Source organism: Eschscholzia californica, unplaced genomic scaffold, assembly GCF_041429995.1.
Source record: "Eschscholzia californica isolate CP2 unplaced genomic scaffold, dmEscCali1.0.p SCAF_2, whole genome shotgun sequence".
Lineage (NCBI taxonomy): Eukaryota > Viridiplantae > Streptophyta > Magnoliopsida > Ranunculales > Papaveraceae > Eschscholzia > Eschscholzia californica.
In genome coordinates, this window is record NW_028238309.1 from 16,470,256 (window position 1) to 16,486,914 (window position 16,659).

At 33.8% G+C, this 16,659-nt stretch overlaps 2 protein-coding genes and 1 long non-coding RNA gene across 3 annotated transcripts; 1 reads left to right on the top strand and 2 right to left on the bottom strand.

Annotated features, from left to right (window-relative positions):
- Nucleotides 1–371: 371 nt before the first annotated feature.
- LOC147556550 (protein FAR1-RELATED SEQUENCE 6-like) lies at nucleotides 372–1,061 on the bottom strand. Its single transcript, XM_086658659.1, has one exon. The coding sequence runs from the start codon at nucleotides 1,059–1,061 to the stop codon at nucleotides 372–374; it is 690 nt and encodes a 229-aa protein (XP_086514785.1).
- Nucleotides 1,062–6,133: 5,072 nt separating this feature from the next.
- Nucleotides 6,134–13,545, top strand: LOC147556551 (uncharacterized). The gene is made up of 12 exons (XR_015235450.1): nucleotides 6,134–6,249; nucleotides 6,376–6,415; nucleotides 6,482–6,525; nucleotides 6,876–7,216; nucleotides 9,201–9,917; nucleotides 10,010–10,150; nucleotides 11,695–11,864; nucleotides 12,166–12,335; nucleotides 12,412–12,580; nucleotides 12,778–13,006; nucleotides 13,099–13,213; nucleotides 13,297–13,545. It is a non-coding gene; the product is annotated as an uncharacterized LOC147556551 (long non-coding RNA).
- Nucleotides 13,546–14,757: 1,212 nt separating this feature from the next.
- LOC147556552 (uncharacterized) lies at nucleotides 14,758–16,419 on the bottom strand. Its single transcript, XM_086658660.1, has 2 exons — nucleotides 16,254–16,419; nucleotides 14,758–15,791 (listed from the first exon to the last, which is right to left on the bottom strand). Exons 1-2 carry the CDS (start codon nucleotides 16,417–16,419, stop codon nucleotides 14,758–14,760), a joined length of 1,200 nt encoding a protein of 399 aa, XP_086514786.1.
- Between the last annotated feature and the right edge of the window lie 240 nt (nucleotides 16,420–16,659).

The following is a 16,659-nucleotide window of genomic DNA, read 5'->3' on the forward strand; positions in this document are numbered from 1 at the left end:
TTTTTCAGTCTATCTATCTTTTACCCACGTCAATCTCTAGATTGCTTTAGAGTTTCATATACAATCTTACCAAGAAAATAACTTATCTCGTCGTAATTTTTTATTTTTGAGTTTTTCAGGAACTTTCTTCATTACATGCCAAAAACACCATCAGTGTCTTGTGTTGGGATTACGCCTGTAATGGCATTTTTCATAGCTCTATCTTGGTTTGTAATAATGGCAGATGGAGCTATTTCCTCCATACAAGCAAGTCATGTCGTAAACAACCAAGTGAATGTATTTGTCAACAAACTACAAAGCAGAAGAATAGAATGTCCATGATGGTTTACTCCGACAAACGGAGTAAAAGGAAGACCATACTTATTTGTTAATTATCTCGTATCAAATGTCACAACATCTCTGAATTCTTTATAGGCATCTCTACTCCTCTGGTTTGCCCAAAACACACGAACACAACAATAGTCGTCTAAGTCCATTCTAAAAATGAAACCATTATTTCTTCTTTGGTGAGCCACAAAATACTCCTGGATCGCCGTACTATCTCCTTCCCCAAGACGTAGCACCCTTGCCTTTTGGGTGTAATTTCTACTATCTCTTTCATTAAATGGGACATTTTCATGTCCATCCGCTGCTACAACTTGTTGTCTATAACTTCGACTTCCTACCATATCATAGATTTCTAGTTGTCTAGCCACAAACGGATTGATCTTCCTATTACATTTATATTGACGGACTTGAAACACAATAGTAGTCTCCTGTTTCCTGTTACTATGTAATTTAGCCGCAACTCTAGTTTTGCATCCATTCTTACCATTAGGTTGGGGACCATCTAAATAGGTTTCTTTCGGTTTAAATGTTCTATGTGTACCACATGTTACCGTAACACACTGAAGAATTCCATGAACATTTTGCATCGATGCCTTTTCAACTGGGTATCCTGTTTGTTTGGCATAACTAAGACAATAATCATACAAGTCGTCAACATTATCGAACTCCATCCCAATTGTAGGAAGTTCGAGTTCCGATGATTCCTTCAAAACATATTCTTTTTCCAAACTCATTCTCAAATACCAATGATAAATTACAACTTCCAAACAATAGAAAGATCAGTAACAACCCAACATATTAAAAAAAATCATGCCGATAGAAACCAATATATAGAAAAAAAAATCTTGATGACCATCAAAACAGTAGAGTAATATACAAAAAATGTTGATTAAACACCATTAAAAGCTTAATAAGTACCAGCAAAACCTTTGTTGTCTGCCAATAAACAACAAACAAAACATCTAGCTTAATAAGCACCAATATAGCATCTACCTTAATAAGTTGCAGTAACAAACCAAATTGTTGATTAAACACCATTAAAAGCTCAATAAGTAACAAAAAGATTGTTGATTTACCAGTAGAGTAACAAACAAAAATTGGTGTAGTTACCTCTCGGCTGCTCTCTAGAACTTAATTTGGGTAGTCAATCGGTGAGGATGAAGCCAAAGGTTGCGCAATTTAGGTAGTCTGTCGTGATTGAACCCTTATGTTGCATCGATGGGTCCTCTTGTGGCCGCTTGGCTCCCTGGCAGTGAAGGCCAAGGAGTGGTTGATGTTCTATTTGGTGATTATGGGTAGGGGTGACAATTTAGTCCGAACCGACGGTTTTTTCCCAAACCCGACCCTAATGGAACGGGTTTTACCGACCCGTTTATTAAACGGTTCGGGTTTGGTATGAAGTTGAAACAAATAATCGGGTTTGGGGCGGGTTTGGTATTAGATAGTAAACTCCGCCCCGAACCGATAGTACCATATATATTAAATATATGTTTTATTTAAGGTTATGTTTCTAAACCTTTAATCTTATATTATCAATTTAACTATGTTATGTTTTATATTATTTAAATAGTTGTAGTGTTTATGATTGATAAACTCAAAGTCTTATAAAATTTTGTTAACGATTGTTATGTTACTTCAAACTAAAATAACTTTTGTGAAACAAAACACAAAATATTTTGTTTGAACCCGACCCGACCTGACCCATGTTATATTAAACGGGGCGGGGCGGGATGGTAATGTGATGTGGCGTTAAAATGCCACATTTGGATACTTTAACTTTGATGAGTTAGTTCGTTTCGGGTTTTAATTCTAATTATTTATATGTTTTCGAAGAACGGAAGACTAGAGAGAGAAAGAGCGTTCTGTACTTCAACCGAGAGGAATCCGAGAGAGAGAGAGAGAGATCAAACCATGAATTGATTAGAGGTATTCATCAGTTTCTCCTTCTCAGATTCTCTAACATCATCATCTCTCTCTAATGCTTGTATAAATTGAAGATTCAAACTTCAAACTGAAATCTAGGGTTCTTCATAAACAAAAACAAGTAATCAACTAATCTAGGGTTCTTCATAAACATTTGCTTTCATTTTTTTTGCTGATAACTTCATAATATTGATTTCTAACTGTTTGTTATTGAATTTGAGCAATTTGAGATTCTGGAAGAGGTCAGTGAAAGCCCTAGATATTAATTATCTGATTAGTCCAGATCAATATTCGGTTTTAGAGGAAAAGACAATTTGTTTCATGCATTTTGTGTATTATATGATAGTTGAACTTCATTCATAAGAGTAGGAATAGCCCCCAATTTCCTTCTAAAAAAAATCTAAAACTAGGGTTTATATTCCATTATAAATGTCTAGGGGTGGACTTAGGGTTTGAAGCAATCTAATTAAACCCTAAAACAAGAAAGGTCTCACGAAATATTCGTAATCTACGTTTCTTTTTTGGAAACGAAAATCACTGAAGTAGGTAATGAAAATCACAAAGTCCAACCACAACCAACCAATGCTACGAACCTAAGCCTAATATGAATGCAATTCGTACCTTAGAAAAGCTCGGTCCAGTATCATCACTATCTTTTGCAGGCAATGTGCTCAGAAAACAAGGTTATAATGTAAGTAACTTACCATTAAATGAACCTTACTCACATTATGTTATCTGAGTGATCCTTCACGAAGGCCTGACTCAGATGTGCTGAGCACATAAAAGCTAGCAAAGGTAAAATCAAAATCTTAAAATCTCAAATAAGAACAAAAGAAAATCAACAACATTATTATCTTTTCATATTTTATCTTGAAGTTTTTACGGATATAACAAGCCTTGATACTTTTAATTACACATTAGTGCTCAAAATTATGTTCTGATGCCAGTCGGCCCAATGCACGTACTCATGCTCTGATACCAATTGTGACGCCCCATGTTCCGAGCCACGGTTTGCCTGACAGTTTATAAAAGAAACTCGGTATAATACTCACTCAAACCAGTTTCAAATTTAAACCCAATCCAAAACTCTCATCACGGGTTACAAATCAAGAACAATGCAGCAAAAAATCAAATATAATTTAAACCTTTGAAAATATGTTTGGATAATGTGTAATCCAAAATAGTTTTCATAAAGAGAAACAAAACATGAATTCATGTATATGAACAATTCACAGAAGAGACTGAATTTGGACAGAATCTCCTCTATAAATGGACCACATCAAACTTGAAAAATTTGTCAACATTCATATATGTTTTCATAAACTCCAACCTATCAATAACATCAAATTCAAAGTGATAGCTTGCATACTATTTACATGTGTACAATCACAAACAAGTGAGAGAACGATTCTAACTATTCTAGATGATACATATATAATATTAACGTCGCGATAAAATCGTAAGTTGAAAATATAATAGAAATTATATTCTTACATAATGTGAGCCATCTAAGTAAACTGTGTCACTCTGGGTCACTAATACCTGCAATTGAACAAAAACAAATAGGAATGAGATAACCCGAACGCCAGCTCAGTAGGATACCTAGACATCCTACCCGCACCACACACATCAACAATTTAATATATCAATAGTTAAGTGTTACATATATACAGAGATATCAATATGCACACCAAATAAGACAATATAACAAGATAATTTTTCTAGCTTACCAAGATCATGACTGAATACGCCCTCAGTCGGGTTCACCTACTATTCGGCTAGGAAGAGCCGTTCGACCTTTGTTAGTTTGTAGGCAGGCGGCGCCTTATCGAACGTTTGCTAATCCAGTGTAAACATGGATCCACGTAATACCTCGATAAGAGCTTCCGTAACTCTCTTGTCGTCATCATCGGCCATCGGGCTAGCTTGTGATCTCAACACGCCTCGAACAGTAAATCTCACCCAAACAGTGATACACTTAGCAAACCGTCATACCTGTTTGCCAACCCTCTAACCACCCTTCCTTTCACCTTTACACCTGAAGAGAGTCACCGATTTGAAGCACAAACACACTGAGTGAAAGCTTCGGTTTACAGAGAGAGAAAAAAAGAAAACAAGAGAGACAAAGGAGCATAAAGCTTTGGTTAAGAGAGAAAGGAACAACAGTGTTCGAGAGAGAGGGAGAGAATGAAATAAGTATAATGGAAAAATATTTGATTTTTCTTGAAAATATAACAAATTCTGTGATGAAGATGGAAAGTTTTGACAAGACTTTTGGGCGAAAACAGGAGGGATATGTATTTGAGAGTTTTTTTTTGAAGTGGGGATATTTTGGACAGTTTACACAAAGGATTGAAATTATTAAGGGTTAATTCCATTTTGGCCCCCTAAAGATGACCAACTGACCAAAATGGCCCCCAAAAGATGACTAGCTTCCAAACTAGCCCCCTAAATTACTTTTTCATCTAATTACCATCAGACATTAAATTTTTTCTCATCTATTACCAATTTTACCCTTCTGACATTATTCCCCATATTTATAGTCTCCAGATCATTAATCACCATGTTATATCCTTCATTAGTAAATTCTTATTTTCTTTCAACAAATAATTTGTTTCTCCCAATTAATTCTATCCCATCCTCCATTATCTTAACATCTTCCCATTTCCCCCCTTCATTACCATCATCATCTTTAACATCTTTTTTATCTTCTTCATTGTCGTCACCACTACCACCACCACCACCACCACCACCACCACCACCACCACCACCATCACCACCACACCACCACCATCATCATCATTCTTTAATATTTAATGTGTTCTAAGTCGATTAATATTTAATATTGTCTGGATATATTTTCATCTTTATTATTAATTATGATTGCTATGACTTTTTTTGATTCTCCATACTTTCTTTATCTAGATTAGGTGTTTTTGAAATACCTATTTACTGATGATGGTTGATATTAATGGAGTAGTTGATTTTGAAAAGAGTTTAGTAGCTTGATTCCCTTGTTTAAGTTAAAGAAAAGGTGATGGATCTGGTCCAAATAGATATGACCTTGGTGAAACTTGGGAACTTGTTAGGGATGATGATTTATTAACTCCAATACAATGCATTTTGAATTAGGAAATTCTTCATCGCACAAAATATAAATGAATGTATCCTGATAATGTACCAAAATAACATATCTTTACTTTTTATTTAACATCTGATCAATCTTCAACCTGCAAGAGTGGTGATTCATGAGAGAATAAAGTTAAAAAAAGTGATTTCGAAAAAAATCTAAAAAGAAAATGTTGAATGTGATGATAATAGAGATGAAGATACAAATATAGAGATGTTGATAAAGAGAGAAGAAGAACTAACTAAAAGTTTTAAAAAAGTTATTGTTAAGTGAAAGGTGAAATTTAATAATGAAATTTAATGTTCTTGGGACCATAAATATTGGACAAATCAATGTCAGCAGGGTATAATTGCTAATGACAAAAACAGAAACTAATATTGGACTGTAAAGTAGACGGAAAAGTGATTTAGGGGACTATATTGAAAGTTGGTCATCTTTGTGGGGCTATTTTGACGAGTTGGTCATCTTTACGGGGTCAAAATAGAATTAACCCAATTATTAAATACCTATTATATGAGTGGGCATTTGATTGGTAAAAAAGAGACTTCTTGACCAGGCTTACTCGTTGACTTTGATTTGTAAAAAAGAGGGAGTGGAAGGGGGTGCCTATAGAAACTTGACTCCTCTCCATTTTTTCTCTCAACTTTACCATTCAGCTAAATGTCCCCCTACGAACCATTTCTTGGCACCAGCTGCTACATTGAAACCCTAACTTTCTTCAATAAATATCCCACTCCCTCCTTTCATTTTCTCATAACTTTCGTCAATAAACCCTAATATGAAACGTTTTTCTTCTCCCACCTGAACCTCAAATATCTTACATAAAATTTCTCCAAATTTTCAAGAAGATCAGCAACATAAGAGATCAGGTAGTTATGAACTTGCTTTCGCTCTTTTTCTTTTATTTTTTTGAAGTGAAGTATCATAATAATTTTGAGTTTTACTTCAACAAGTTCTTTTCTTTTTTGATATATTAATAATGTTTCTTCTAATAGGATTAGCATGGAGCTGTTCCTGTGTGTTGCTCATCACTAAGTATGATATTCTTTAATTTACTGTTGTATGAGGTTTTTAATTTACTGTTGTTGTGTTTTTTTATAGGAATAACAAATCATGATGACTTGCCCTCTCAAATTAAGACACAGGTAAGTGACAATGTTATATTGGTACAATGCTAAACCACCCAGGGCTATAACTAGTTTCTTTATAATACTTATCAAAAACGAAAGAAAATGGCAGTCAATTTATAACTAAAATAGATGAGAGCCGTTCGTTTACTTTCTTTTTCTTAGATGACATGATTTGTAAAGATTCTTCATTAGCAAGTAATTCATCTAAATTCTAATAACTCTATAAAATGCCGACCTATTTAACATTTTTATTCATTCAAAATCAAAACCAATACCATTCAAAATGACAAATTTCCTAGCAACTATCCTCTTACTTCTTCTTTCCATTGATGTTATCTTATCCATTGTTGTTACTGAAATCCCAGAAACAGATCCTGTTCTTGACCCTTCTCTAAAAGAAGCAAAATCGCAGCTTATAACAATCCCAGTTCGAAAAGATGGGTCCGGACAATTTGATACTATTTCAGATGCTCTTGGTAGTATACCAGAACAAAACACCAAAAGAACGATTATCTGGATTTGGGCTGGTACTTATAAAGAAAAAAGTATGATTGATCGGAAGAAACCATTCGTAATGTTTTATGGATCGCCGGAGGCAATGCCAAAGTTGACATTCGATGGTACTGCAAAGCAGTACGGAACGTATGATAGCGCGTCTGTCATAATAGACTCAGATTACTTCCTGGCTACTAATATCATATTTGAGGTAACATTCATGTAAATAATTGTTTTTATTAGCTACATTATTTAATTTACACTAGGAAGCTCAGGGAGGCCGGGAGGGCCATGACCCCTTTGCTCTGTGCAATTTTCTTACTGTTTAACAGCAGTTAGGATCAACCTTTTAGGTAAACATTCCAAAAATATATAGAGTTGGTATTAGTTATGGAATGTTATGTTACTATCAAGGTTTAGAGGTTTAGGTTTATCTTGTGTTTTAATCTCAGGTAGCAACCCTCTCTCACTCTCGAATTAGAAGTATTAGTTGGCCTCCCTTGTTGTTCTTGTGCACCTTATTAAGTGGTATCAATTAAGTGCCTTGACATCTTTCTTTATATTATATGATGTCTCCTTCATCAAACTGAGTTGCAAAGCTTTGCAAACTAATTTGCAGTGCAAATCAGTTTGCGGAGCTTTGCAATCTGGTTTATAGAGTTTTGCGACTAGGAAATTGAGCCAAAACTCCCTAAAAAACTAGGACTTTGGTTAAAAATGATTTACCAACTTTTTGTAGGCTTCGGCTCCTGGGGCATTTTTGTAAATTATTTCATATAAAAAAAAGACTAAATTATCCTTATTTGTTAGAGAAAATTAAAAAATCAAATGGAAATTTGGCCAAAACACCCTAAAAAATTGGGGTTTTGGTTAAAAAGGATCTATCAACTTTTTGTAGGCTTCAGCTCCCGGGGCATTTTTGTAAATTATTTTATATAAGGAAAAGACTAGATTAACCTTATTTGTTTGAGAAATTACAAACCCAAATTAGGTCCTGATATTTCCCTCTTTCTCTATCCCGTATTTCTCTCTCTATCCCGTGCAAAATCGATTCTTCTCTTTCTCTATCCTGTCTCTCTTTCAACAATCGAAGACAATAATCGAAGGCAACAATCAAAGGTTCTCATCTAAGTTTTTTCATCCTTGATTTTGCTAGGGTTTTCATTGATTTTGCTAGGGTTTTCATTGATTTTGCTAGGTTATAAATATCTTCTTGGACCGATCCATTTCTTCTCTGGGTAGGATCTGATTCTTGTCTGATTCGTGTTATTACTGCTATTCTCTTAGTTTCAATGCTTGATTTAATCACTTCTATGATTATTGAATTCCTATTTTTATATTTGTGATGTTTTGGTGCTCTTTGCTTGATCCCAATTTGATTAATGGCAAGTGTTTTGTTGAAAGACACAAATGTTATTTCTTAATTGTGTTCTCTCCCTTGTATGCCTAAGAGTAGTCTAAGCTGAGCAAGTACCTTGAAAACTTGTTGGGGAACAAGATAAAGGTAACAGGGAGAAGGTAATACTTATTAGTATTATTTTTTTCTCAAATTAAAACCATATATATATCACCATTAATTTCTTTTGGATACAGTAAGATTCGAAATCTAGTCTCCCCATTGCAGAAACACATACGTTACCACGCAACTAAAGTTGGCTTCACGAGTTGATGTTGAGTGTTTTCAAGTTGTAAACCCTATTCTCTCGCGAAAATAAGCATTTATAAATAATTTAAATGAGTTTTGGGAAGATATGCCTTTTCTTGTGTAGATTTTGGTGGATATTTCATGGAATACTGTCTCAATTATGTGTAAGTGAATGCATGTGTTTAAGTATTTTCATCCTAAAGTCTTGTTTCAGTCCAACAGGAGACATTAGAATATATGAATTCAGATTCATAAGTTACATAAATGTTTTCTCGGTTCTTATTCCCTTTCACACACAAAACAAAGAAAAACAAGCACAAACAAAAGTATATACAATTCAAACAAACACATAGTCATTAAGATTCAGCATCTTCTTTATACATTATTAACTTATTTCAACTTCTTACTCATGATCAGTTTTAGCTGATTTCTATCTCCTTAATATCATCACTTTTGCTGCTTTCAGTTCTTGGTATGGTTATAGATGCATCTCATATCAAGATTATTTTGGTGGTTACGTAATACTTTGTTTGTTTGTTTTGAAGCACAGTATGGCTCGAACAAAAGAAAACAAGAAAAGCAAATCGGTTGATACATCTACTGGTATCGAACGCAAGGTATCAATTAGATCTAGTTTGAACGGGTTGTGCAGTTGTTTAGATGATTTCAGGAAAAATATAAACGAGAACATCATCTGGATGTTGAAAGAGACACCATTCAGAAACTTGTTTGATGCACAATATTGCAGAAGAGGATTACGACTAGTAAGAAGGATAACACAGCCGATTCAGTGAACAAAGTACTCAAAACCCTCAATCTTAGTAGTTGTGAATTCCGTATTGGAAGCAAAAGTATAACGTTTACAACTAATGATTTGGCATTATTGTTTGGGGTGCCAAACGTTGGGAGTATTAAATTTCCAAAAGGAAACCTACAAAATAGTGAATTCATCCAAAAATATTTCAATGGATCAGATAAAAAAGACGGATGTCAGTACTTGTTTGAAAGAACTATCAACGAAGATAGAGGAAGAATACGATGAAGGACTTGATGAGGATTTTGTTAAGTTGTTGCTTCTCTACATGCTAGGGACACTTTTTTATGCTAATGGTCCGGGAACTATACCACAGCATGCAATTAGTGTTGTTATTGATTTAAAAAAATCAATGACTTCAATTGGGCTGCTGATATACACAGAGTATTAGCGGATAAGTTATCAAATTGTGAGACAACTTCATATTTTGCTGGTTGTGCAGTAACTATTTTGGTAAGTTTATAATATGTTCTTTTTAACTTCATGTTATTGACATTATTGCTCATTCCCAAAATGATTTTTTAACGATCTATTATTTTTTGTAGTACTTTATATGTGAAAAAGTGAAAATTATTGAACCGATTAAAGGAAATGACGCTCTAACTCCACGAGTAACAAGATGGGATCTTCAAATATTACAATCAACATTGAAAGAAGTTGATCTTGCCACTGTTGGGAGTGAAAATGTAAGATCTCTGTTGTTAAATGTTACTATTTTCCTTGAGAATTGTTTTGCAAGAGGTCTGCTAAGTTTCGCAAATCAGTTTGCAAATCAATTTGCAAACTGGTTTGCAGAGCTTTGCTTTATAATTTGCATATAGGTTTTTGAATATAGTTTTAAATATTAATTTTGAAATGCAGGCTTTAAAATTGTTAATAAGTTCTTCATTATGCACTTAATGCAACTATATGATGAATTCCTAGAAATTAGTTATGAAGAAACTTTATTACTATCTTCTTCGAACAATTTGCAAAGAAAGGAGAGCAATAGAAATCATCCAATGCCAAAGGAAAGACCTCCAATGCCAGTAAATGATGCTTCAGCTGGAAAAACAACACTTGCCATTCTTGAGAAAAGGATTGATGATCAAGCGAATGAAATCAAAATGCTCAATAATGAAGTAAGTAAATTAAAAAAAAGAGTGAAGTATTTAGAAAAAAAATGGCAAAGTTGAGGCAGGAGTAAATGAAGATGATGAAGAAAAAAGTGGTGAACAAGGTGATGAACGTGATGAAGAAAAAACACAAGATGCTGAAGAAAGCTCTGGAAATGAGAAAGAAGAAGAAGACGACAATGATGCTAATGAAGAAGGAGAGAGCAGTAAAAATGGGAGAGAAAATTATAAAAAAGATGGATGGGCAGGGTAAAAATGGAGAAGATAACAGTAAAGATGATGTTGGGAGTGATAATGTAAAATTTTTGTACTCAAAGTCTTGGTTTGCAAATTGATTTGCAAACTGATTGCCTTGCATTTTAGGTAAAACTTAATAAATGTTTATTATGTACTTAATGTAGGTTAATGATAAGTTCCAACAAACTAATCATGAAGATGAAGAGAGAGGCGAGGGAGATGAAAAAGACGGTGTAGATGAAGATAGTAGAGGATGAAAGGAATTGGATGAACATGATGTGAGCAAAGATAAAGTTGATGTTGTGAAGGAGATAAATGAGGGACTAGAAAAGGAAAAAGCAAACGAGGAAAACAAAGATGAGGAAAAAACAGAAAGTGATGCCGAAATGAAGAAAGAGAAGAGAAAAGGGAAAGTGGAAATGGAAGGCCTTAATGAGGAAGAACAAATAGATGAAAATGTTGCTGAATTGAGGGAAATAGTTAAAGGATCCATTGAAAAGGGTGTGAAGGAGCGTCCTAAGAGAAAACAACTGGAAGACCCTATGTTTACACTAAAAAGGAAAAGAAACAAAAAAAGGCAGGACACACTTCAAAGGTGAATGAGAACAATTAAAAACATGTGTTCTAAACAATATCTTTAATAGTTTATTATTTTGAGTACATTCGATTACTTCACTGTTCTTATATGAATTTGAATTTTGGTATCACTTTTTGAATTGACTTGCAAAGCTCTTCAAACTCACTGCAGAGCTGTGCAAACTAGTTTACAGAGCTGTTTGCAGAGTCTCTCTTTCTAGTTTCATTTTTTTTAATCTTTTTCATTAATATCTGAAGTCTAACAAATCTTTTGATGACATTGTTGATTCTATTAAATGTAGGAACAAAAAGTTGAAAAGGGAAAAACGGTGTTAATTGATGACGATGATTTTGAGGATCCACCAGTTGAATATGGAAATGTTTTTTACCTAACAAGGTGTAAAATCTTCAAAATGTTGACATCAAAAGAGAAAAATGCAATTCAGAAAGATTGGTGTGATTACCGTAGAAGGTAATGTTGACATCAAAAGAGAAAAATGCAATTCAGAAAAATTTTGGTATCACTTTTTGAATTGACTTGCAAAGCTCTTCAAACTCACTGCAGAGTCTCTCTTTCTAGTTTACAGAGCTGTTTGCAGAGCTTTGCAAACTGGTTTGCAGAGCTGTGCAAACTAGTTTACAGAGCTGTTTGCAGAGCTTTGCAAACTGGTTTGCAGAGTCTCTCTTTCTAGTTTCATTTTTTTTAATCTTTTTCATTAATATCTGAAGTCTAACAAATCTTTTGATGACATTGTTGATTCTATTAAATGTAGGAACAAAAAGTTGAAAAGGGAAAAACGGTGTTAATTGATGACGATGATTTTGAGGATCCACCAGTTGAATATGGAAATGTTTTTGACCTAACAAGGTGTAAAATCTTCAAAATGTTGACATCAAAAGAGAAAAATGCAATTCAGAAAGATTGGTGTGATTACCGTAGATGGTAATGCACATTTACTGTGTTTTTAGACAAAATTTACTTTACTAAAATAATAAAAGTGTTTGTCAATATTTTTTAGTGATCTTGTATGGTGTTCAAAAAAAGAGAGGATCAACATAACAGTTGATCAATTAGAAGATCTTCTATCAAATTGATTTGTTAATGGGTCAATCATCGATTAGTTTGCATATAAATTGAAGAAGGAAGGGACCGAAAAGAAATTCACTTACATCAGCCACTTTGATAGTGCAAGTATCTTTAATTTTTGTTTTTCTTATTACGTTGATTGTATTTGTTCTTATATGTTGCAGTAGTTTAAAACTAAGTTGCAGTGTTATGCAAATTGATTTGCAAACTGATTTGCAGCTTTGCAACTCAGTTGCAATGATGTCTTTGAAAAATAACCACAACATACTCACATGTTTCTTTAATTATTTTTCAATAGAAGCCGAAGATGACCGATAGTTTGACAACAAAGATATGCAACTTTGATGTTTCTTCTCAAATGCTGATATTCCCGCTTAATCATTCAAAGGAAAATAAGGATCCAACTGGTTATCATTGGTCAGTTCTGATATTGTGCGTGATGAAACCATGGAAATGGTTTCACTTCAACTCCATGATGCCAAGAAAAAAAAAAGAATGACAAATTCTCTACATGTGCGAAAAATACGGTAAACATATACCACAATTCGCATAAATAAAATGAATAGTGTAATTTAACTTATACTACAATGTTTAAATCAAGTATTTTCTTATATTTTAGATAAATATTGTGGAAGGCCTTCTTCATTATGCTTACGATACGGATAAGTTGCGTCCAAAACCTCCATCAAGAACTAAGAGAGTGCAAGTAGACTGCCCACAACAACTAGAATGTCGTAAGTATAAATTAATCATGCTTATTAATCGACAAGTAATTTTTTTTAATTTATAAGCTAAATGACTTGTTTTTTCTTTACAGAGTTGATTGTGGTTTATACTTATGTCAATTCATTTCGAATGCTACAAAAGGCCAGGATTTTGAAGAAATGGAGATTGACCCTCATGAGATAACGAAACTTAGAGGAAAGATAGTTGCTGAAATTGTTTCAGATGAAAAATATTGTTGGATTCAATCAAAAAAGGTGTTTGAATATAGTGTTTGTTCTGAATTTTTTGATGAATGTGGTTGTGAATATTTTGATGAATCTTTAATAGCTTTTTAATCTTACTATGTTGAGTATTTATTTGATTACTTATTTGGTCTGATGAATTTAAGTTGCAGTGGTTTGCAAACTGATTTGCAAATTGGTTTGCAAATTGATTTGCATTGTGGTTTGCATTGGTTTGCAAATTGATTTGCAGTGATTTGCAAATTGATTTGCATGTCTTTGCAAATCAGTGGTTTACAAGCTTGATTCTTCTAATTTTGTAATTCAATTAATCCTTTTTTAAATCTCGACAAAAAAAACGAGGGCTACGCCCCCGAACCCCTGTAAAAAGACACGTAATACAATTAGTTTGTATTCATCAAAATGTTGCATACATTGTGTACATAAATTGAGTTCCTTAATCAACATCTAAGTTGCAAAAGGATTCTAAATTTATTTGGTGACTTTGCAATCTAGTATTCAGTGGTTTGCAAACTGATTTGCAGTGATTTGCAAATTGATTTGCAGTAGTTTGCATTATGGTTTGCAGTGGTTTGCAAACAAGATTTTTTTCAAAATAGTCACAACATACTCATATGTTTATTTAAATATTTTTCAATAGATGTAGGATGAACGAAAGATTAAATCCTTTTCGAAAACTTTATTCTTCATTTTTTTATTCTATTAATTATTTTTAAAATTTCTACAAAAAAGAATGGGAGCTACGCCACCGAACCCCTGTAAAATAATACGTGAACTTATCAAAATTGAAGGATATGCAAGTATTTTCAAAAGTAATTTCAATCGAAGTTGCAAAATGATTCTGAATTTTTTTTATGACTTCGCAATCTGGTATGCAGTGGTTAGCAATATGGTTTGCAATATGATTTGCAATATGGTTTGCAAACTGATTTTCAAACTGATTTGCAATGGTTTGCAATATGGTTTGCAAACTAATTTACAAACTGATTTGCGATATGGTTTGCAAATCAGTTTGCAATATGGTTTGCAGTGGTTCGCAATATGGTTTGCAATATGATTTGCAATATGGTTTGCAAACTGATTGGAAACTGATTTGCAATGGTTTGCAATATGGTTTGCAAACTGTATCAGCTGCCAAGACCAAGATTTAAGGTTCACATACTATTTATATGCAATTACACCAACATTGTTCATCCAATAAAAATGAAGACAACATATGCAAAAAGGCAAGTGAAAGCTAATGAAAACTAATTTATGAATTAAATTGACATGTCTTATTGTTAAAAAGTAATAATGTAATGAGAACTGGTTCAAACATCACGTTTACAAGTCTTCTTGTTGTGACCAGATGTACGACACACGCTACACTTTATCGACCTCTTCCACGTTGCTCTACTGTTTGGTATCCTCTTTTGCCTTGGTCTTCCAGGTTTCTTCTTCTCAGTCGGTGGTAAAGAAATAAGCTCGTCGGGATGATGATTCGGAAGATCATAATCAACCACAGGTTCAATAACTTTCTCGTACGACGCACAATAATGAAAAGCACGATAGAAATCACTAATGAAGTCGTATGGACTATAACGTGCACCTGAAATACAACATAGAGCATGATAGCAAGGAAAATCGTGTACTCTCCAATACCCACAACTACATGTACGATTCTCAAGGTCTACCTGAAAAGATCTACCATCAACAACCTCAAAAGTCGAGGATGAAGCCCGTACTGCTCTAAAAACTCTACCTTTATTCACTCCTTCAGCAAGCTTTTTTTCCATCTCTGGTCCAAGAATAGTGGTCCAACTATACCCAAGATCACGTCTAGTGGAAAACAAAACCATCAAGTTTTTGCGAATATAGTCAACCAAAGGTGTCATTGGATAACTTCGACCTTCTAAAATCGATGAGTTAAAACTCTCAGCTACACCAGAACATGTATCACCATATCTGTTGCCTGGAAAGTAAGCATTTGCCCATTTCTCAACAGGTGCTGTGCTAAGAAATGCTTCAAAAGATTGGCCACCAACAGTTTTTAACTCTTCAAAAAGAGGTTTGAACTCTAAATGGTATGGTGCATAAGCACATCGAGTGAAAAGATCAAGGATGTGAGATGATGCATATTTATTATCTCTTGTTCTAGTAGATATATTATGTTTTAAATGCCAAATACAATAACCATGGTGACTCGAAGGGAATACAGTAGATATACCATTTATAAGCCCAGTATGTCTATCAGTAAGAAATGTGTAAGTTCTTTCGGGAATAATCTTATAAAGAATCTCCAAAAACCACAACCAGTTAGCTTGATTTTCCGTGTCTACGAGGGCAAACGCAATTGGATAAAAACCTGCAAAAACAATAAAAGGAACAACACTATAATCAACATGTTTCAATGCATTTGTAGAAGAGTTGCAAATCAGTTTGTAAAGTCTTACAAATCAGTTTGCAAAGCTCTGCAAATCAGTTTGCAAACCACAATGCAAATCAATTTGCAAACCAATGCAAACCACAATGCAAATCAATGCAACTCACAATGAAAATCAATTTGCAAACCACAATGCAAATCAATTTGCAAACCAATGCAAATCAATTTGCAAAGCACTGCAAATCAGTTTGCAAAGCACTGCAAATTAATCAAAGGTTTGCAATGATTTGAACAAAATAAATACAGGAACAAAGCTGAAAAGAACATGTTTTACCTCCTTCGACATTCTTGCCCGTTGCGCTAATAAACATCCACTAAACTTTCCTTTGAAAAATGTTGCATCTAAATAAAGAATCGGACGGCAAAATCTGAATTCATGAATACAAGTCCCAAATGCAACAAATAAACGCTGAAATTCTTTCGAATTAGGGTCAATCTCAAGTTTCACAAAATTATTTGGGTTACTTCTTTGTAGAGCATCAACATAAGAAACTAAATGATGATAAGACGATGATGCGTCCTCGTGAATATCCTTCAAAGTTAGTGACATGCCAGTATAAGAGTAGTAGTAACTAACATCAAACCCATATGTATTTAATATATAATCACTAATTTGTCTAGGCTTGATATAGGATCACTTTGAATACTATGCATCACCAATGTTTTTATCAAAGCACTTGTGAAACGACGTTTCTTAATGTCTTTTAGTCCAGCACCACAAGTATGACAATTATTCATCGTTTTGATAACAAAGATATCAGTTTCTTTGGAGAATTTCGTGGATTAAATT

What these genes read in the sequence shown, in the direction of transcription:
- LOC147556550 (XM_086658659.1), bottom strand. Translation starts at nt 1,061, where the DNA reads ATGAGTTTGGAAAAAGAATATGTTTTGAAGGAATCATCGGAACTCGAA.
- LOC147556552 (XM_086658660.1), bottom strand. Translation starts at nt 16,419, where the DNA reads ATGTCACTAACTTTGAAGGATATTCACGAGGACGCATCATCGTCTTAT. An exon ending in ATTTGTTGCATTTGGGACTT is followed by an intron (nt 15,792 to 16,253) that starts GTATTCATGAAT and finishes TTGTTTTTGCAG; the next exon opens with GTTTTTATCCAATTGCGTTT.